The sequence below is a fragment of the Camelus dromedarius genome, chromosome 23 (genome assembly GCF_036321535.1).
Source record: "Camelus dromedarius isolate mCamDro1 chromosome 23, mCamDro1.pat, whole genome shotgun sequence".
In the NCBI taxonomy this organism is placed as follows: Eukaryota; Metazoa; Chordata; class Mammalia; order Artiodactyla; family Camelidae; genus Camelus; species Camelus dromedarius.
Genome location: NC_087458.1, coordinates 28,718,151 through 28,739,771, shown reverse-complemented (window position 1 = coordinate 28,739,771; position 21,621 = coordinate 28,718,151). Strand labels below are relative to the sequence as shown.

General features: G+C 42.7%; 1 protein-coding gene across 1 annotated transcript in view; it reads left to right on the top strand.

Annotated features, from left to right (window-relative positions):
- Positions 1–21,621, top strand: part of NIBAN1 (niban apoptosis regulator 1) — a 145,895-nt gene that overhangs the window by 52,523 nt on the left and 71,751 nt on the right. The window contains exons 2-4 of the mRNA XM_064478085.1: positions 9,353–9,483; positions 12,278–12,409; positions 17,820–17,934. Of these exons, the coding sequence (XP_064334155.1) occupies positions 9,353–9,483; positions 12,278–12,409; positions 17,820–17,934 (378 nt within the window). The remainder of the gene's footprint in view (positions 1–9,352; positions 9,484–12,277; positions 12,410–17,819; positions 17,935–21,621) is intronic.

Genomic DNA, 21,621 nt, shown 5'->3' with positions numbered 1-21,621 from the left:
ACGTTACTGTCCTGAATATTGAAATGGTCCATAATTAAAGAAAACACACTCATATACAAAACCCTTGTTCTCAGTGGTCTATGATTCAGCATATCTCATTTTTTGGCTCATATAAAATAGGATACAGAGAAGAGACCAGAGAAATTTTGTTAAAGGCATTTCAGATATCCTGCAGACGGTGGGGTTGGTCCATCGCAGTACCTTTTAACCTTGATTTGGTGCAAAACAGATCCATAATCAGTAGATAAGAAAGTCTGCCCAATTAGTGCATTTCCCAGGGAGCTTTACGGATTGGCCAGCAAAGTCTGCAGCTTTAACTGAGACAGTGATACCGTTTAATTGGAACACCTGAATGAGATTAAGGGGAACTCAGATACGGTCAACTTGTTTCCCCTGCTTTGCTGGGTCTCTGCCTTCTTGCGGGCAACCTCTGCCAGTTGGGCTGAAGCGGAGCCAAGTGCTTTCACTGTCTTTCATAAGTCACTTAACAGAATGTTTTGAATAAAGATTCCATGTATCTCAGAGAGTATTCTGAAACGCACTGGCGTGCGGATACTGCTGACAACCTTAGTACTCGTCACATTGAACCCTAGACATTTGCATTGTTTTTAACTTACTGACCCAACAGTTAGATTAAATGAAATAAGTTGATAATTATGTTGGGACTCAATGTATTTCATTTGATTATATCTGTATTAGTCAGTGGGGGAGAGAGAGAGAGACGGGGGAGAGAGATGTTTAAAATAAGAAATTGGCTCACACATTTTGGAGGCTGACAGGTCCCAAGATCTGAGGTCAACAAACTGGAGACCTAGAAAAGCTCACGGCATAGCTTCAGTTTGCAAGTTGGCAGGCTAGAGCCCCAGGAAGAGCCAATGTTTCTAAGTCCAGAGGCCGGCAAAGACCAATGTCCCAGCTCAAGGCAGGCAGGCAGGAGGAAGTGCCCTCTAACTCAGCTTTTTGTTCCATTCAGGCCTTCAACTGATTGGGTGAGGCCCATCAGCACTGGGGAGTATATTATTCGTTACTCAGATTACCTGTTCAAATAGTAACCTCATCCAGAAATGCCCTTAAAAACACTTCCAGAATAATGTTTGGGCTTATAACTGGGCATTCCATGGCCCAGTAAAGTTGACACATAAAATTGACCATAATAACATCTTTTTTTCCCCTAAGTTTAAGATCATTTCGCAAGGCTTCTTAACAATGTGGTTTTCATTACCAAAGAGTACTTACATTCCTCCATTAATAAAAAGGAATGGCTGGAATTCCTCTGTAAAAATCAGAGTAGTATTCATAGAAAGAAAAAGTCTGTTAAAAACAGTGACACTGATTTTTTTTTTAAATTTTCATAAATGTTCTATTACTAACTAGTTTTGTGACCATGGGCCAATTAATTTCTTGATTTGGAAACAGGAGATGCTTGGAAGTGACCATTATGATCCCATCCAACTCTAGAAATTGGTGATCAATCATCTTTGGTCTTTTCATAAGTATATGGAAGTGGGAATGTGGCTGACACTGGCATGTTCGTGCCACCTCCCAGGTGAGCTCCAGTTGCTTTCTTCGGTGTGCTGCAGAAGGCCGTCCCAGTGCTTTAGAGCACGACTTCATGCCCCCTTGGTGCTTATGAAGCTGATGTAGAGTAAATGCATCACCTGTGACTCCAAGCAGAGCTAACCCTATGAGGTTCCAGCACACATTCTGTGCCATAAGGATTGACTATGGAGGAGCAGTTCCCATAGTGAGACTGGGTGACTTTAAATAACCTGATTCTATCCAGATAGTACTGTTGGGGTTTGGCGGATTTCTTCTGTCTCTGTTTTTAGAGCATCACAAACAATAGCTTTTGGTTAATTTTTCACAAATGTACATGACTCAAGAATTTTTAAATTTAGTGATTAACTAACTGATCCCCTGACTGGCAATCATTAGATTGTCAAAAAGCAGAACTTGACTATGTGATGAGCGGTATTTTGGATTGTGCTAGGTCGGACCTCGTTACTGGAGATGTTTGGGTTGTCCTGAAGAAACCTGTATTCGGAGCTCACAGTGCCTGAGCGATTCAAGCGGACAGGAGTCAGAACTGTTCTGGCAGTTCTGAAATTCTTGTGAGGATAAGTTAGAGCATGCTAAAAAAAAATTCTCACTAATGAGTACTTTATCTGCCTTGTAAAGAGTTTCAAAAAGTCAGCTGGCCTACAAAAACATTGACTGGTTTACAAAACCTAGCAATGCCACCTTTAATTTTCTAGCACAGTCATATCCTTCCTATTGTCACCCGTCTCCCTGGACTAACAAGGCACAAGCATTTTTACATCCCAAACACAGTTTTCTATAACTTTTTTTTTTACATTAATGGCATAGATTCTTGAAAACAAGAGGTAGAAACTGTAACAGAAAGCATCTCAAACAAATACACTTCTGTGTGGAATGGAATAAGAAAAAAGAAAAGACATAGTTAGGAAAATAAAAGAAATCTGGAGAAGACACCAGGGAAGATGGAAGCCTTCACGTCAGTGGCCGTGATCATTTGTGGAAAACACTGTTTTTGCTTCTGCCTCGCCAGCTGGAGCTGGTCCCTGGTCCCTTGTATGGCATCTGTAAGTACATACGGATGCGCTGAATGCCCTTAATGGGCTAAACTTTGCGGCCATGTTAAAGATACAGTGCCTGCTTTTAGAACAGGCATTGGGAAAACAAACAAACAAGAAGGCCTCTAACAGTCCAAAGGCACGTACGCTGCAAGCCTCGTCCGAGCTCAGGATCCCTGCGAGCGTGACTTTTGGAAACAAGGGACCTGTTCTACTGTTGATTCCTAAGCACGTCTGCTTTCTGAGCCCAGGGTGGGTCCTAGCATGACTGGTAAATCTAATATAAGCCCTTGGAAGCACAACTGTGTGTTTCTCTCCTGTAGATGAACATCTGAAGTAAGCCACAGAGAACTTAAGCTGGTTCATGTGTCTCATTTTTAACTCAAAGTGGAGTTTCTGCCGGGGGGGCTGCAGGGGCCTGCTGGTATCAAGGCTACTCATGAAGAATTTCTGTAGTAAAGTCTGTTAAAAAGTCTGTCACTCAAGCACCAGAAATAAATGTGCTTAAAAAAGTAAACATTTAGTTCAATTATGGAGAATCCATTTTGTCCCCGTTCTCTAAGGCACTTACTAGAAGAACGAGAGTCTGTGGGCGTTTTTCTGTGTAATTAGACTCTTCCAACTTTGGAACGTGAATTGGAATCTCTGAGTCCTCCACTCGAAGGTGCGCAGTGACGGTGCGTAGAAACCTGAGACTAACGCTGATGTTGTAACATCAGGACTTTTAAACTTTTATAATCTGAGAAACTCGGGGGGTAATAAACAATGGTAGACATTATTATACTCTGTTTTATAAATTTTAAATATATTTTATTTTTTAGAGCCACTTCTCTTGTTCTCCCAAATTAATCTTCACCTGAAACCTCAACAGGGTTGAAGAAACTGTGCCAAAGGCCTACTTAACCCTCTTCTCACATGTGGGTTTGCCTCAGTTCAGGAAACAGCCACTTTGTTAAAATAAACCTATTTTTTAAAAAATCCCGTATTTTTCTTCTTCATAGTATAACAATACAAATGTAACATCTGAAAAATGTGATTTTTTTTATAATGTCACAGGAAAATCCAAAGGTGAAATGTTAAGTAAATAAAGCTGCATATAAAATATAATAAAAAAAATATTTGAAAAAGCATTAGAAGGAAATATAGCAAAAATTGTGTTTGGATGTTTTAAATCTTGCTGTACTTACGATCAACTTTTCTAGAAGTGACTGAAACAGAAAGGAATCTGAATATTTCAGAGAAAAAATATTTAATATATCACAGTTGTTTTGACATGGGAATGATGGAGGAACTAGGGACAATCCACGATAACCAGTGTCTTCCCAGGAAGAGAGCGTAGATTTGAGTTTCACTGCTGCAGGGCTGGAAGGTTGACAAAGAACCTTCTAGAATGAGAAGATATAAAAGAGATATTCATGTAAGTTTTACCTAGACCCTTATATGTTTCCCATGTTCACACACTGGTCAAGAAAAACAAACCAAAAAAGGCTTCTGTTCGTAAGTAAGTCCTCACATATAATTTCAGGGACAAAATTCATCTAAGAGCTTAAAAAGAATTGACCTGGAAGAGTCAGATTTTTTTTAAACAAAAGAATTGAGCTATGAGAGTGTATAATTTTTAATAATAAACATGCCAGCTAAGTATGTAGCTTTCTCCTTTCTCGGCGTACGGGCATGGGTTTTATGATTATAGTGCATTGTGATTAAATATTTACTTAGCCGTTCCTTCATTCATTCAACAAATATTTGGTGAGTACATAAATACAGTATACCCTTGGAGGACAGATAGACTCTCTTTAAACAGCCGTAGGGAAAGTGAGACACTGTTTTGGGAGAACCCAAAAGATGGTGAGTGCCTCCAGCCGGGGAGAGCCAGAAAGACTGCTTCTTGGGCTGGGCCTGCCGTCTTGCCTTGAAGGGCCTGAAAGCGGGGGGCGGGGCATTTATGGGGAGAGAGGAGGGGTAAAGGCATGTACGGGGACAAAGGGTTAGTCTGAGCAGGAGAGGTGGGAAATAAGGGCAGTTGGACCCCGACCACAGTGCCTTTGGTGCCAGGCTAAGTGGTTACTGCTCTGGGCAGTGGGAACTGTTGAAGGCTTTACCGAGGAAGCGATGTTATCTTGCAGCAACATGGCAAGTGAAACTTGTCAGGCCAGGACGCAGAGGATCATGGCTTTACAACTTGGAGGTGTCTTTCAAAAGAGTTTCCTCAGAGCATGGATGGCAAGACTTGGTTCTGAAGGACAGTTCCCCACCTTTTCTCTTGAGGGGGACCATGGCGGCCAGCTAGGATCTGGCCTCTCTTGCTCTGCCCCACCAGCCCTGGACTCACTCTGGCCGCTTCTCAGAACCTGCCTCTGCCACACAGATCAAGCTTGGCTTGTTTCCCATTATGCTCCGAGATCTGTGTATCCACAGTGGCACACCCCCCCCCTTTGGTTTCGACTTTTTTTGTTCCTCTTTTAGAGCTGAGAGCTAGAACGGTATTTCTGCTCTCCTGTAATGCTGAGATAGGGCAGACCAGGAGATTTCTATGATGTTGTCGAGAGACCATAAGGACTTGATTGAAGGTGTGTGAGTTGGGATGAGAAAAGGAGATGGACTCAAGAAATACTGTGGCAATAGAAGGGACAAGATCTGATGATTGAAACTGGGAGCAAGGGAAAAGGAATCAAATACTGAGTTTTTTAGACTGTATGAATTCAAATGGGTTTAAAAAGGCAGAAGCTATTTTTCTTACTTTTACAGAATTGAACTGAAGCTCAATGTCGTGGACAGAGCTGTCAAAGAGGCTTCTTTTAGCTTTGGTGATGTTACCGAGTCCAAACTCGGTCTGCTCGCCGCACAGCTGGCCACTAAATTGGAAGACAAGGTGTTGGGGCAAGGAATAGTGACTTTATTCGGAAAGTCGGCACACCCAGAAGATGGCAGGCTAATGTCTTGGAGAACCATCCTACCCACGTCAGAATACAGGCTCCTTTTATACTAAAAAGGGGAGGAGGTGTGGTTGGTTGTTGAAAACTTCCTGCTGTAGGAATTCTTTGTTCTAGCAGCTGTCCACGTGGGTCAGGTCATGGTGCCTCTGTCAAACCTCTAACCAAAAAAAAAGTTATTTTCTATTCTGCAGCTTGTTATCTTTAGGAAGGTGCAAAAGTGCTAACATCCTTAAAGGTCAGAGCCTTGACAACAGGCTCGCCTGTTTATTTCAGGCTAAAGGCAACATTGTTTTACAAAAGGTGGGGAGCTGGCAAGACTGAGCCTAGAAAACAGGGCACAGGGTTGAAGCCAAAGAAACAGATCTACTATGGAGTCAGATTTGTTCTTTTCTGTTACAGTGATGATTACCCTGAAGGGTATCAAGAGGAGCCTGGTCAATTAAATTGTACCAACACGATGTCCAGCACGGGCTGCGATATACTGAGTAGGATTTAGAAGAATTATGCCTGTGCCAAAAATGCTGGTATATGAAAATGTGGAAGAAGCCCTTCCACTGGTTCTAGTCTTCACATTATTGAGTAACTTCCTTTCAGGGAAAGACCTGGCATTGTATTTTACAAACAATTTAGGAAATGGAATATGATGCAAAATTGAAGGGATGGTGAGGAGGGCAGTTCACTGCTCAAGAACCTTGAAAGCTGTGGAAACAAGCTGGTTTAAGCTGATGTTATTTTATGTGGTGCTTGTGGGCTGATCCACTTATTTAAATGCTTTCACTGTGGAATATTAAATAATATCAGTAACAGTCAACATTTATTGAGTAACTAAAGTGCCTGACACTGCTCTAGGCACTTTTCAACCTGCAGAATATCTCAGTGATTCGTATTTTTGCCGGTTGTGTTCCATTATAGGTTATTACAAGATAATGGGTATAATTCCCTGCGCTATACAGTGTATCCTTGTTGCTTATCTGTTTCATACATAGTAGTTTGTTTCTGTTAATCCCATACTCCTCGTTGGTCCCTCTTCCCACCCCTCTCTCCTTTGTAACCACAAGTTTGTTTTCTGTCTCTGTGAGTCTGTTTCTACTTTGCATATACATTCATTTGTATTATTTTTTAGATTTCACATATAAGTGATATCATAGAGTATTTGTCTTTCTCTGCCTGACTTATTTCACTAAGCATAATGTTCTCTAGGTCCATCCACGTTGCTGAAAATGGCAGTATTTCATTCTTTTTTATGGCTGTGTGTATAGACACCTTACATATACATATATGTAGATATATACACATATATCGCATCTTAATCCACGAGGCTGCTACTCTTGTCTTCAGTTTCTATGAGGGGAAGTAACTGGCAGGGAGTCCCACTACTGGCAAGTATTGAGATGCCTGATGTCCCATGCTTGTCTGACTGCAGAGTCCATCCTCCTAATTACAGTGGTATTTTGCCCAACACCAGCTTTTTTCTCAAATGTCAAAATCCCTACACTGGGCACTCCTTTATTTGGGTTTAGATCAACTTAATCTAAAATCTAGATACATTTTGGGAACTGCTTTAGGTCTCTTCCCCTAGTTTGTGATGTTGTTGGCTGTTTTATTCACATTTTGAACCAGTCGTGAATTACCCACAGAAGCTGCAATGTCTTTTTTACAAATGCTCCCTGGTGGATGCCGTGTTGATTGTCCCACACGCAGATACTCAAACCACAGAAGCATCTTCCTCACACGTTGGGAGGGAGCGGAGGTTTGGTGGTGTCTCAGGAGGAGCAGGGCGTCCTTGAGGGAGGCTTGGTGATGTGGCAGGAGGTCAGGCTTCACAGCTCTGTAGAGCTCATCGTGAAATGACATCTGCCTCCTTTTATTTCACTCCAAGTGCTTGCAAGAGTGCAAAAGAGCATTGGAAATTAACAGGCTGCTCTTCTGCTAGACTTAAGAGTGGTTACTTGGACCTAAAGGGTAATTTTGTTCATTGTTTGTGTGTTTCGGTGAGGTGAGACTCATCCTCATTGTGGAAATTGTCAAAGATGTCCTACGCCTATATAAGAAAATTACAGACAAGTATATAGAATTCTATTTCTTATGCAATGTATCAAAGCTAATAAAATAGTAGCCAATTAGACTGTTATAAAGCCCAAGTAGATTGAAGTATTATGCATTACCGATTAATAGTAATACCATAAACTCACAGAGCAAGCAAAAGCATGCCTGATTCAAATTACAGGAGCTCTGCAGAAGCTATTGTTAGTGTGTCTCAAAGCACCGTACAAGTAGTAATTATTAAAGCTCACAAATACAACCAGAAAATGTCCTTTTATTGAGGGAATAAGCAAGAATTCCCCTTTACCTCCCATGTCTTCTCATTTATTCTGAGACGTAATTGCCTCTATTCTCCAAATAGAAAGAGTCTTCACAGACTGTGGCTGTTCGGGGTTAATGAGTCCCTAGGCATAGAATTTTGCAGCTGTGGATTCAAGGTGCTCATATTGAGTATCTTGACCTATGTGGTTAGAATCCTTTACTTTTGAAATTGTGCACGCATGATAGCTCTAAACAAATCTTGCTTGTATGTCATATTTTAACATTTGTCTGTTGACTATAATGTCAAATTTTAATACAAAATTATGCCAAGTTCACATGGGAGTACTTTGAAGTGTTATATCAGGTTTATTTCTGCTTGAACTAATATCTTATTCCAAGGACTAACAGCTTGTAAGCACAGTCAGTGGGACCCGTATTTATTTCTATACCCTGTACCAAGTCCTTGAAAGGTGGTGAGGATTTCTCATCTGCTTCAGAATGCCCCTTTGCCCTTTGTCCCCATTTCTCCTTCTCCTTTCCTGCCTCTGCAATTTCCCTACTTTCTGAAGTCAAGCACAGAATGGAAGAGCTCAAGAGTATTGCAGTGCCTGGCTTTCGCTCCATCTCGAGTCCTCGGGCTCCCCCCACGTGGTTGATTTCTCAGGCTTACATTCTTCTGGTGCTGAGAGACCACATTGCAGTTGTCAGTCATGGTTGTGAGGCAGCTGTACTTCCATGGTTCTACTTCACTGTCAACATAGATTCTAAGAAAAATGTAGACTGGTAAGCACCTTCCTTTCTAGTTAGGACACTGGAGCCTGGAGAGGAGTGACACCTGAGGTCATACTGCTGGCTCCCTTCTCAGTCTTGCTTGAGTTGGGACCAGAATTCAGGTCTCTAGACTCTTAAGCCAAAGTTTTTACCTCTACCCCATGGTAATTATATAATGCTTTGAATCACGAAAAATTTTAAACCAGAAACATAGGAGCAGAAATAGAGGAGACAGTTTGTTAACTTTATCCAGGGCTGTGGATCAGCAGGATGAAAGACGGAGCCTTGGGGTCTGAAGAAAAACAGAGTGATGTGTACTCAGAGTTGAAATGGTAGATGCTGGGTTAGTGTTGCGTTGCTGTGTGGGAGGAGCTGAACGACGAGAGGGAGAGGGTCATGAAGAGCAAGCTGAAGTGGAGAACAGGGTGAGCTAGAACGGTGGTTGCGGAAGGATTAGGAGGATGGTGGAGCTTATGGCCGTCGCAATGGGTTGCTGATGTAAAAGGAAGAAGTTGGTCCTTGGGGACCTCGCAGTCGCTCAGGATGATGCCGGAAGGGGTGGGGGGGGGTGAGATTGAGCCCTGGTGGCAGGGACCAGAGTTCCCAGGGGATGTGGGCTAATGACAAATCCAGAGGAAGCAGCGGTGCTAGGGGGACCAGAGGAGTGTTTATAGAGTGCTCATGGAGATATGCGTCTCTTCTGTGACAGCTGTTACATCTTTCAATTCTAATTTTCATATTTTTCAGGGAAAACTGAGGCTGCTATCAGAAACTTCAGTCCCTACTACAGTCGCCAGTTCTCTGTGGCTTTCTGCAATCACGTACGCAGTGAGGTCGAACAGCAAAGAGACTTCACATCACAATTTCTGAAGACCAAGGTAACCCGTGGGCATTTGGTTCCCATATTTCTCCCACTGAAGAATGGCTTTCCTGAATATCTCTGAGATAAGCAATAATTTGAATGGCAGTTTAAAAAATTTGTTCTCAAATCATTTCACACTCAACAACTATTTGCCTGGAAGTTAGAACATACGATATTTTTGTTGATGCTATAATCCATATAAAACAAAAACTAGCATGACTTCAATTTTATTATGTTTTTCCCACATTGATGCTTTTATGTTAGGAAATCTGACTTGCTGTGAAGAAATTCAGTTTTAAAACGTCATCATTTCAGTGCCTCACGCTATGGGCATTTTTATTTTGGTCACTGATTTGTAATTCTACCTTGTGATCTTGTTAACTCATTCTTTCTCCTTTGCTCCATTATAATAATTATCCACAACCTCAACAAATATGTTTTGACACCTACTATGTACCAGGCCCTTTTCCAGGATCTGGAAAACAAGACAAATTCTCTGCTTTCCTATTAATATTCAAATAGGAGACAGACAATAAATAAACAAATGAATATTAGGTGATATCAGGTAATAATAAAGGCTACAAAGTAAAATAAAGCAGGTGTCTCATTTTAGAGAAGATGGTCAGAGAAGCCTTCTGTGGTGATGACATCTGAGCAGAGACTAGAAAGAAGTAAGAGCGTAGGCTGTGTGCGTATCTGTGGGAAGAGTGTTCCAGGCACGTGGAACAGAATGCAAAGAGCGTGCAGTGCTCAGAAGCCCAGCAGGAAGGTCAGCGTGCTGAGAGCCGTGTGAGCAAGGCAGGAGGGCTACAAAGTTCTGCAGGGGGACAAGTAGGAATCAGACTCTGTGGAACCCGAAGACCACAATAAGGGTTTTTATTTTAAGTGTGATGGGGATTTACTGGAGGGTACTGAATGCAGAATGACTTACAATTTTAAGTGATCGTTCTGGCTTTTCTATAGAGAATAGACTGGAAACTGGTGAGGGAGGCGCTGTAGCATTCCAAGAGGAGGGTGGCAAACTGGAATAGGGCGGTGGTGCTGGCAGCTGTGAGAAGAAGTGCAGGCCAAGATGTATTTAAGCCAGAGCTGACAGAACGTGCTGACGGGTTGGGTACGAGACAGTAGAAGAAGAGAGACCCCAGTGATGGCTCGGCTTTAGCCTGAGCGAGTAAGCGAATGCCTTCCCCTTGGAAGACTTAGCGGTGGGTGGGAGCCGTGTGACGCTTCAGATGAGCTGAATGCTCTGCTTTGGAGCTCAGTAGGGAGGCTGAGGCTCGAGAACAGAACTGTGAGAGTTCTTAGTTTGTAATTGGTGTCAAAGCCATGAGACATGATGGAGGTAGAGCACAGACAGAGAAAATCAGAGATTTCATCCCCAAACCCTGGCCCCTCCAATGTTTGGAGATCAGAAAAAGAAAGACCCAGCAGGATGGACTGAGAGAAAAATAGGAGGAGAAAAATCAGGAAAGCGCAGACTGCCAGGAGGCGAAAAAGAAGGGGTTTCAAGGAGAGGGTGATACACGGGCCAAATACTGACAGCTTGAGTCCGCTGACCGACAGATTTAGCAGCGCGGACGTGTAGGGACAACTGACTGCCATCCCCGTGAAACAGTAATGGACAAAATTCAAGCAGCTTGATAAAAATGCAGGTTCTGATCCACACCCCAGAGATTCTGATACAGGAAGTCTAGGGCGCAGCCACATGCTTAAGCGTGTCAGTGGATTTGAGTGACCTGGGTGTAAGGATTGCTGTGCATAAGAACTATACAGTCAGCCTCATTTAAAGAGAAGGATGAGGCCCTCCTTTACCTGTCAATGAGGCCAGATAAGAGACTGCCTCATTATAAGCCTCAGTGTTAGGCCCTGGGATTTGTAAAGGTATTTTATTTCATCCCTAAGCTGATTCTTGGGCAGATTAGCACATCTGTCTTCTCTGTATGGTTCCCGTAAACTTTGCTTGAAAGTGGAGGGGTGGGTTTCTGCAGGCATGATGATTTTTGAGTAAAAGGGACATAAATGTAAGTTCAGTGACATGTGAAAGGCAGGAGCCCCGTTCCTATGTTCTGAGATGCTGCGTGAGGCCATATGCGAATTCCCTCCACACGGTCAGCGCAACGGAAGCCCCAGCTGGGTATCTGAGAGGCTGCCCTGCGGCACGTGTGTCACCGGGGTTACTAACGTGAACTCCTCAGGCTTTCAAGCAGAGGACGTAGAAGGGAGGTTTGCTGGCTTGTTCTTTAACCCGAGAGCACACATGGTCTCCTCGAGAAGAACAGAGATGGGTTAAGTGTTCACAGCCTGGGTCCCCAGAGCTTCTGGGTCTGGGAAAACGACGGAGTGCTGACTGTTGAGGATGCCCCTGAAGGCTGACAAATAGGGGAACAGCCAGTTAACTCCCCTGTTTTTCAAGAAGTAGCCCTGAGGCATAGTCAGGGTGTTGGGATAGGTGTCCACAGCTTACCCTCAACTGCCTCACCCCCTCCCTTCCTCAGAGGTTACCGAGGGTGTATTAAGCGCCACATGCATGCAAGGCATGACCTGGCTACTACAATCCCTTCTACCATATGCTCTTGTAGCATAACGGAGGGAATGCAAAAACAAAAAAATCAGTAAGACAGATGTTTGCATTTGGTCAGGAGAAGTAGGAAAGGGGAGTGTGGAGGGAGCCAGGGGAAGCAACTATCTCCCTAGGATCTCAGAACAAAATAGTTTCCAAAAGTGTTCCTTGAGGAGCCATGAACAGACTTAGCGTGGCATGATATGCTGTCTTCTGTGGTGACAGTGAATGGTATTTCTTTTCTTTTAAGCCACCGTTGGAGCCTGGAACTGTTCTGTATGAAGGAGAGCTAACACAGTTCGCTGAGGACATAAAGAAATGGAAGGAGAGATACGTGGTGGTTAAAAATGACTTTGCTGTGGAAAGCTATGAGAACAAAGAGGTAAGGCGCCCCCTGCCACCACTGGGTCCTGCAACATCCTTAAACTTTGGCTGCACAGTTGGGCAGTCCCTCTCCTTCAACACTGACTGATGCAGTAAGTAGTCACTCATTCAGGTATTCATTTTAGTCTACAGGTATTTACTGCGAGTTGCAGAAGGTTCTCGGCATATAGATGCTTGCAGTCTAGTGGGCAAGGTAGACTTTGAACAGGTAATAGCAAGTGAATGTGAAGACAGAAGGTTACACTGAGTGACGGGTGCAGGCGTCCTGTGATCACTGGGCCTTGAGGTGTGTCTCAGCCTGATTCTCTCCCTCCCTGCTCTGTGTCTCCATGTCTTCCCACTCTTAAGCCTCCTGTGTGGCTGGGGAGTAATTTATTAAGATTGTCACTGGATTTGCATGGGTTCCTAAAAATTCAGAACATTTCACATACTTTATTCCACTTCTCCTTGTGAATTTTTTCATTAGCGTTTTCCTGGTTATCTCATTATTTTCTTTGTCTGTAGAATGTGGAGAATAAGATAACGTGTGTCAAGGGCCCAGCACCTGGGAGGACTTCAGTTTTCACTGGTTCCCATTTCTTTCCCCAAGGAGGGAGGCAACATGGCATAGAGGAAAGAACACTGGGCAGAGAATTTGGAAAACTAAAGTTGAGGTCAGGCCTCCATTACACTACAAAGTGAGGCTGAATAATCTCACTGATTCTTTCCACATGTCACACTGTACACGGTCATTCTACATAGATTTTCAAGCTCCCTTTGAAATGAATAGTTACTGTTTATGAGTTTATGGTAGTAACAGATTTAAAACTCTGTTCTCTTATCTCTGAGTTCAGAAATAGTCAGGACACCCTCCACAGATACCCTGAGTAATTACCCTTGAAGCTAAACCACTAGAAGGAGGCTTCAGACCAAAACCAGGCAAAGACACTACCAAAAAAGAGAATTATAGGCCAATATCACCGATGAACATAGACGCCAAAATCCTCACCAAAATATTAGCAAATAGAATCCAACAACACATAAAAAAGATTATACATCATGACCAAGTGGGGTTCATCCCAGGGACACAAGGGTGGTTCAACATACGCAAATCAGTCAATGTAACACATCACATCAACAAGGGGTAGAAGGAGGCTTCAGGCTGGTAGGCAATGTGTTTCCTTCCATTTCTGATGGAAAATAGGAATAAAATGCAGTATAAACTTATCAGGCCAGCTACTAGGCAATACTCATGTGCTTTCTTGCGCAGTCTTGTTCTTTTCAACACTCGTTAAGCTAGTATTTTCTCTGCTTTATCTATTTTAGGATTTTATTCAACATCTGATTTGCTCTCTGAAGCAAATGATTAATACACTGCAAATAATAAGATAATAATAACAAATCACGCTGTATTTTGTGTGGCCCGTTACACGGTCTCCCTTGGAAGCGCGAGAAGAGGCAGTGGAGCCTACGGGTTAATATTACGCACTCTGAGTCACACCTTTATCAGTTGCTAGATGTGCGTGTTCTTGCGTAAGTTATGAACCTCCGTGAGCCTCAGTGTTCTCACCTGTAAGGTGGTGACCACGACTCCTCCCATCACAGGGCTGCTGTGGGGATTAGACATGTGAGTGCCCGGAAGCCTGCGAGTGCCCGCAGAGCCCCATGTAGGGCAGCCGTTGCCATGACGACCAGTTGGGAGGGAGCCCACCCAGAACTTGCCCTTGGGTTTGTTAAAGTTTCACCACATTTGACACTAACTGAAGTTTCATTTTGAGTCCAGTTTTGATGTTGTTTCCTCTTTTTGTTGTTTTAAGCTGGTGCCCTCAACTTCAAATGTATGGGCTGCACTGCTTTCTTTATCATTTTCAAGTAACCTTATTTGGGTTGTTAAGATATGGTCACTGAATTTGGTAATAAACAATGATAATTTTTCTAAAACACAGGAGAAAATACCCATGCAGTTTGTCATAATTCCTCAAAGTTTTAATAATACCCTGGTTTTTTTAAATCACACCTGAGAGTTATACGTTAAGTAGCCCTGAACCGCCCACGCTCTTACTGTGCGTCCAGCTGCGGCTGGCGCTCGAGCAGGAAGACGTGCAGCGCCCTCCTCGGACGGTCGCTTCCTGCTCGCCCAGCGCGCGCGCTGGGGCTGAACAGACCCAGGTGGGAACCCTGGATTTGTCACCCCTGCTCACCACGGGGCCACTGACAAGTCATTTAACCTCTTTGAGCTTCATTTTCCCTCATTTGTAAAACGGAGATTATGTCTAATTCACAAGGATGTTTTTAGGATGAAATAACACAGTGTTTCTAAGAGCCCAGATGAGGGCCTGTTTTCACAAATAACACAATTCAGATGTGAGCCCGTCCTGAGCCAGACTGTTCCTAGACTTTCTCAAAATAGCAGCACTTTGGTGCTTCTCTGTTCTGCTCCGGGTCCTGATGTGCTTCAGCAGTTGATCAGTGCTTCTCACAAGCATGAAACAAGCTTCGTAGACAGATGGGAGGTGGTTTTGTTTGGGTTGCTTTCAGTCACTATCATATTGATGCTGAATGTGTTACTGTTACTTGGATTTTGTGGCCCTGATCGGTGTCATTTTAGTGATTCCCAAGAGTGCACTCCAGATTTGGGGTCCCACAGCTCTGTGGTTTTGATTCTCAACTTGCTTTTAGCTTTTCATCCTCAAAATTTTGCTTTGAGGTAAGCCCTCCCATCAGATGCCCACACTTAAATTTTATCTTATCTGCGTGTCCTCGTGAGTCTGTCTGTTTAACCAGCTGCCTCGCAGCCTTAGCAATGCTCTGTGCCTCTTTTACGCTTTTTAAATGGCAGAGCTTTTTGTCTGCTGGCCGGAATTTGTTCTGGTGTCATGATATTCCACTTCGATCTTAGATAATTTTACTGCAAAACAGTCTCACATCTGAAGGCAAAGTGGTGGCATATTTTATCATGGCAACATTTTTATGTTTTTGGTGAAAACCCTTGACAACCATAATTGCAGTTACATGTCCCACAGCCTCATTAATCGTCAGTCTCCAAGCATTATGTGCAGTAAATGTCTGTATCCATCGTCATCCTTGTGGTTATTAGAATGATGCAGGTGGTAGTGTCTGAAATAATAAATGTGATGCAGAATTTCTGCAAGTTACTGAGATTATGTTTCTCCCCTTTGAGAAACATATCTACACTGAATCTCCCTGAGATTAGGAACTCTGATTTGCCGTGTGGTGACCATCACACAGAGGTACTAACGTACTAACTGCAGGTAGCAGGTATGTGGTTTTTATTTTTTTTCTTAGCATCCTTGGCTCCAGTAAAGCCTTACCCCTGACTCCAGGGATTGGTCACATAACCTAAGCAAAAAAAAAAAAAAAAAAAAAAAGCTTATGGTAATCAAAACAGCATGGTATTGGCACAAAAAGACATATGGATCAACAGAACAGAACAGCGAGCCCAGAAATAAACCTGCACACCTACAGTCAATTTCAAGAAGTGGTGCTGGGTAAACTGGAACAGCTACATGTAAAAAAATGAAATTAGAACATTCTCTAACACCATATACAAAAATAAACTCAAAGTTAAGTGAAGACCTAAATATAAGACGATACTAGAGAACTCCTAGAGGAGAACCCAGGCAGAAACACTTTTTGACATGAATCGCAGTAATGTTATTTTTTATTTGTCTCCTAGAGTGAAGGAAATAAAAGCAAAAATAAACAAATGCCATGTTTGTTTAATTAAACTTAAAAACTTTGCACAGCAAAGGAAACCATAAACAAAATGAAAACATAAACAAAATGAAAAGATAACCTACAAAATGGGAGAAAATATTTCCAAATGATGTGACCAACAAGGGATTAATTTCTAAAATACACAAACAGCTTACACAGCTCAGTATCAAAAATAAACAAAGAAACAACCCAGTGAAAAAAATGGGCAGAAGACCTAAATAGACATTTCTCCTAAGAAGACATACAGATGGCCAACAGGCCAACAATTATCAGACAAATGCAAATCAAAACCACAGTGAGTTATCGCCTCACATCAGTCAGAACGGCCATCATCAAAAAGTCTACAGACAGTAAATGCTGGATGTGGAGGAAAGGGAACCCTCCTACTGCTGGTGGGAATGTAGACTGATGCAGCCACTATGGAGAACAGTATGGAGGTTCCATTAAAAAAACAAAAACAGAGTCACCATATGATCCAGCAATCCCATTCCTGGGCATATATCTGGAGGAGGAAACTCAAAAGATACATGCACCCCAGTGTTCATAGCAGCCCTATTTACAGTAGCCAAGACATGGAAGCAAACTAAGTGTCCATCAACAGATGAATGGATAGAGAAGATTTGGTACACACACACACGCACACACATGCACAATGGAATACTATTCAGCCATAAAAAAGGAAATAATGCCATTTGCAGCAACATGGGTGGACCTAGAGATTATCATACTAAGTGAAGTAATTCAGACAGAGAAAGAGAAATTCATATATCACTTATATGTGGAATCTAAAAAGATGATACAAATGAACTTATTTACAAAACTGAAATAGACTCACAGACATAGAAAACAAACTTATGGTTATCAGAGGGGAAAGGGGGTAGGGGAGGGATAAACTGGGAGTTTGGGATTAACAGATACACACCACTATATAAAAAACAGACAACAAGGTCCTCCTGCATAGCACAGGGAACTATGTTCAATATCCTGTAATAACTTGTAATGGAAAAGAATCTTAAAAAGTACACACTCACACATAAGTCTGAATCACTTTGTTGTACACCTGAAATTAACATTGCAAATCAAATATACTCCAATTTTAAAAGAAATTATTTTTTTTAAAGGAGGGGTGGGTGGGATTTGTTGGCTTCTAACCTGAAATTTGCACAGCGCAGGCCCAGCTTTGCAGTTGGATCCACGAAGCCAGTGATACCAGAACTCAGTCTGTTCTTTCTTCTGTCTAAAATCTTTGCCACCGTTCGGCTTCCTCAACACGCCGCCATCTACCACTTTCAGACTCTTCCAGCGATGAAAGGGCGGCAGCATCCCGTCCTCACCTCCTCTCAGAGCTGAGGCAGTTCCATCAGCCTGGGCAAGGCCTGAAGCTCGCTCTGATTGGATTGAATGAGGTCATGTGACCGTCCCTGACCCAGTCACTGCAGCCAGGATGCAGCCAGTGGAAAGCATAGTAGCCTTTCCTGTTGGTCCTGGAGCAGGTCCTGATGCTCACTGCCATTGGACAGAGGGGTCCAACACAAAACATAGTTTTGAATAAGTGGTCCTTACTCAGTGACACAGTGTGGGAGTTTATATCTCAGTGTATGTTTCTGGGCCTATCTATTTCTAATGTTCCTGATTTTTCCCCAAAATCCAAATGGTGGAAAAAGCCACTCATCTATGCCTTTCCTTCCCAGGCTTATCAGAGAGGAACCCCCCCAAAAAGCCGAATTCTCCCAGCTGGTGGCAAGGTGTTGACCTCAGAAGAGGAATACAATTTACTATCTGATCGGCATTTTCCAGACCCTGTTGGTGAGTTGCTGAGCATTCTTTCCCAAGACAAAATTCCTAAACAGGCTTTGTTTAGCTAAACCAATACTTCTCAGTGGAGGAGGAGGGTTTTACGCTCTGGGGACAGTTGGCTGTGTCTGGAGACACTTTTGGTTGTCACAACTTGGGAGGATGGTGCTACAGGCATTTAGTGGGTGGAGGCCAGTGATACTTGCTAAACATCCCTCAATGCACAGGATAGCCCCCCACGAGGGAGAATTATCTGGCATTAAATAGCAACAGTTGCCAAAGTTGAGAACCCCTGGGCTAGACATGCGTACTCCAAAGCAAATGGAAGCTGTAATGTCTCTAATGCAGGTAAACACCGTCCCGTTTCTATTACTTTAAATCATGTTTGCTGATAACACAAGTCAGTCCGTGTGTGACCAGCGCATGGAAAACGTACCACTGGGCAGGTGTCTTGAGGCTTTGGAACATATTGCAAACTCAAAGGGCACCACACGGGACAGCAGAAACAAATCCACAGGGCCAGGCTGTGAGCTGTGCAAGCCCAGACCTGTCAAAGGACATTACTCTTCTCATCTTAGGATGATATGAATAAAATACCTTATATCAACAAAATGCTTTTAGCAAGCATTGCAGCGACTCACAGTTACTGTGGACAAAAGCATTAATTAGCATACCTGTAAATAATAGCCAAATGCTGCCGTGGAGAGAGCTTTGAACTGAAAATCTAAAGACTGGACTTTGTCTGGCTCTGTCTGTGACACCTGTTCCCTAGCTAGCTGGGCCTCTCTGATTTCTGCTTCTTACCAACTGTAGCATGCTTTGATGCTCGTTCATCTCACTTTTTCCATTTAGAGAGAGTGATGGATAACAAACAGACCGAATAGAGTGTTTCACAGAGATTCATGCCCTGTGGGTAACGTAGTAACTCCATCTGGCTTTGTGTAAATCATACCGCGCAGTAACTACGTAGTTTCTTGGAGAGAGCCCTGGCTCTGATTAACAGGTGTAGTCATTTCACTGGAACTCACAGAGCAAACTATAATCACTTTATCAATTGTTCTTTACGTGCCGATACGAGCATAGTGTTTTTAATAACACTGTAATAGAATTAGTACGTGGACCATACACCTAGGTTAACAAACTGTTACTAAGTAATTCAAGTTAAAACAACACTTTATTGCAGTATGCATATTATTATATTTTCTTTCAACATCTTGGCTCTGGAGCTGCTGCTAAGGGTAGGGGGTGCCAACGTGTCTGTATTTTTGAATCATTCCAAAAGAACTTTCCAATGAAATCAGTCAGAACAGACAGTACGTTTATTGATCTATTGATGAAGTCATATCAAAAGGAATGAAAGGAATAAAAAAGAAAAAAAAAAAACATAAGGCCTGTGTGACTAGTGCCAGTTGGCCCAGGGCTGCAGTCAGGGGCATTTCAATGACTTTTTAAATTGCATGATGTGACCTTCTGAGGTTTAAAAATAGAGTATTCTACAGTAGATCGTTTGTGATATCCTTGTAACTCAACTCAGAAAAAAATGCAGACTAGCAACATCTGGAAAATTGCTGTAAAAAGTTTAAATGAGTGATAGCTAGAGACTGACAGGAATTAATTATATGAGTCTTGCTGAAGCTTTTAAATGGAAAGGGTGAATGTTGCTTTCAATTGTTTGTACAAAACTGTGACATCCTGGAATAGGGCAAGAAGAGTTGCTTCACAGAACCGTGTGAGCAGGAAGACTTGCTGTGTGATTCTAATTTTATTGGGAAGAATAAAGGCACAATAAAGGAGAATGTCATTCTAGGTGAAGTAAGCCAGAAAGAGAAAGAAAAATACCACATGATAACACTCATATGTGAAACCTGAAAAAAAAAAAAAAGAAAAAGAACTTATTTACAAAACAGAAACAGACTAGACTCACAGACATAGAAAACAAATTTGTGGTTACCAGGAAAGGAAGAGGGTGGAAAGGGATAAATTGGGAGTTTGAGATTTGCAGATACTAACTAATGTATCTGAAATAGATAAACACATTTATACTGTATAGCACAGGGAACTGTATTCACTATCTTGTAAACTACGGTGAAGATGAGAACAGATGTATGTCTGTTCCTGTGTGACCCAAGCACTGTGCTGCGCACCAGAAATTGACACAACATCGTAAGCTGACTATACTTCAATAAAAATATATTTTTAAAAAAGATGGGATGAATTAACCTCACTTGAGAAAAAGCACTGGAGGTTTATCAATAAATGTCTTCTTTACACAGTAATGGGCTGAGATGGTGTACCAAAAATGGTCGCACGTTCTTCTAAAATGATTCACTTATTTGGCATTTTCTTATTTAGAATCACCTTGTTGCACACACAGAAAAACTCAAATTAAATACATATGTTTCTATTACCTTGCTAAAAATATTTGGATATTAGCAGGACAGATGCACTTGTGTGGCGTTTTCCATAAATGCCAAGGACTCCTTTTAGCTTTCTCCCCTTTACCTCTGGGTGGTGGCTCAGATTTACATAGTCCAAGGTGGCTGCTGGAGATCCAGCCATGGCTTTCTCACCCCAGGCAGGAGGAATGAGGAAAGATGGGGAGGCAGGCGCATTCTCTCTCCTTAAGGATATCCAGGAAGTCTCGCTGTGCCTTCAGTTTGCATCTTGTTGGCCAAAATTTAGTGGCTGTGGCACATCAGACTGCGAGGGAAGCTGGCAATATAGTCTTTATTCTATGCAGGCACTTGCTAAACTAAAAAATGAGGGACTTCTATTACTGAGAAAGGGAGGGGATAGAAATGTGTTACAACTGCTGGTCTCTCCTGAAGCTTTCGGTCATTTATTCACCTGCTGTCACTCATATGTTGATTCATTCTCATGTACCGTGTGCCAGGTATTTTGTTAGGGCCTGTGGGGCCAAAGTTTGTGCTCCCAGTGCTTTCAACTCTGTTACCTCCAGAAACAGAGCTCCCATGTGTGCTTCAGGAAATCCAGGCCAATCTTGATTCATTCATTTGCCAGTAGCAAGACTCAGTTCTGGCGCCTCCCTTATGGTTACGGTCCATTTCCCGGTATGCCCGGTGCCTTCAGGTGCCTCCTACTGAGGCCCTCTTCCCCGGCTTTCCTTGAGATTGGTGCCCATTGTGTCACAGGTAGGGAACACAGAGCTAATTTCTTCTTCTGCTTGTTCTGCATGACTCTAGACATAAGCTGGGGCTCATTTAACCAAGTGCAGTGTCATACAATTGGAAATGCAAGTTTAGGCTGGGGATCTGAGTAATAGTATGGTTTAACGTGAATTTCTTGGAATTGAATTTGAGGGAATTGCTAGAAGTCCCATTATTTAAGGCGTTTAAAATTTCATAGGACAACATAGCCATTTATTCAGTCAACAAACTGGTTGAACATCTAGGTTCCACGGCCCTGCTACGGGCTCACTATACACAAAGACAGGGAAGATGGAGCCTCCATCCTCCAGGCGCTGGGGGCAGTGCGTCTGCTTTCTGGGGAGAATCAGTTGCTGTGGGTGCTTATCTCCCTCTGTGTCCCTTGCTCTGAGTGTGGGTGCCAGACACAAAAGCAGATCATTACAATATTTTGGGTGAACAAGGTAGGGAACAGCCAACTCTGTCTCTGGTGGCAGAGGGTGGTGCCAACAAAGGCTCCCCAGAAGAGGTGGCTTTTGAACTGACTTTTGAA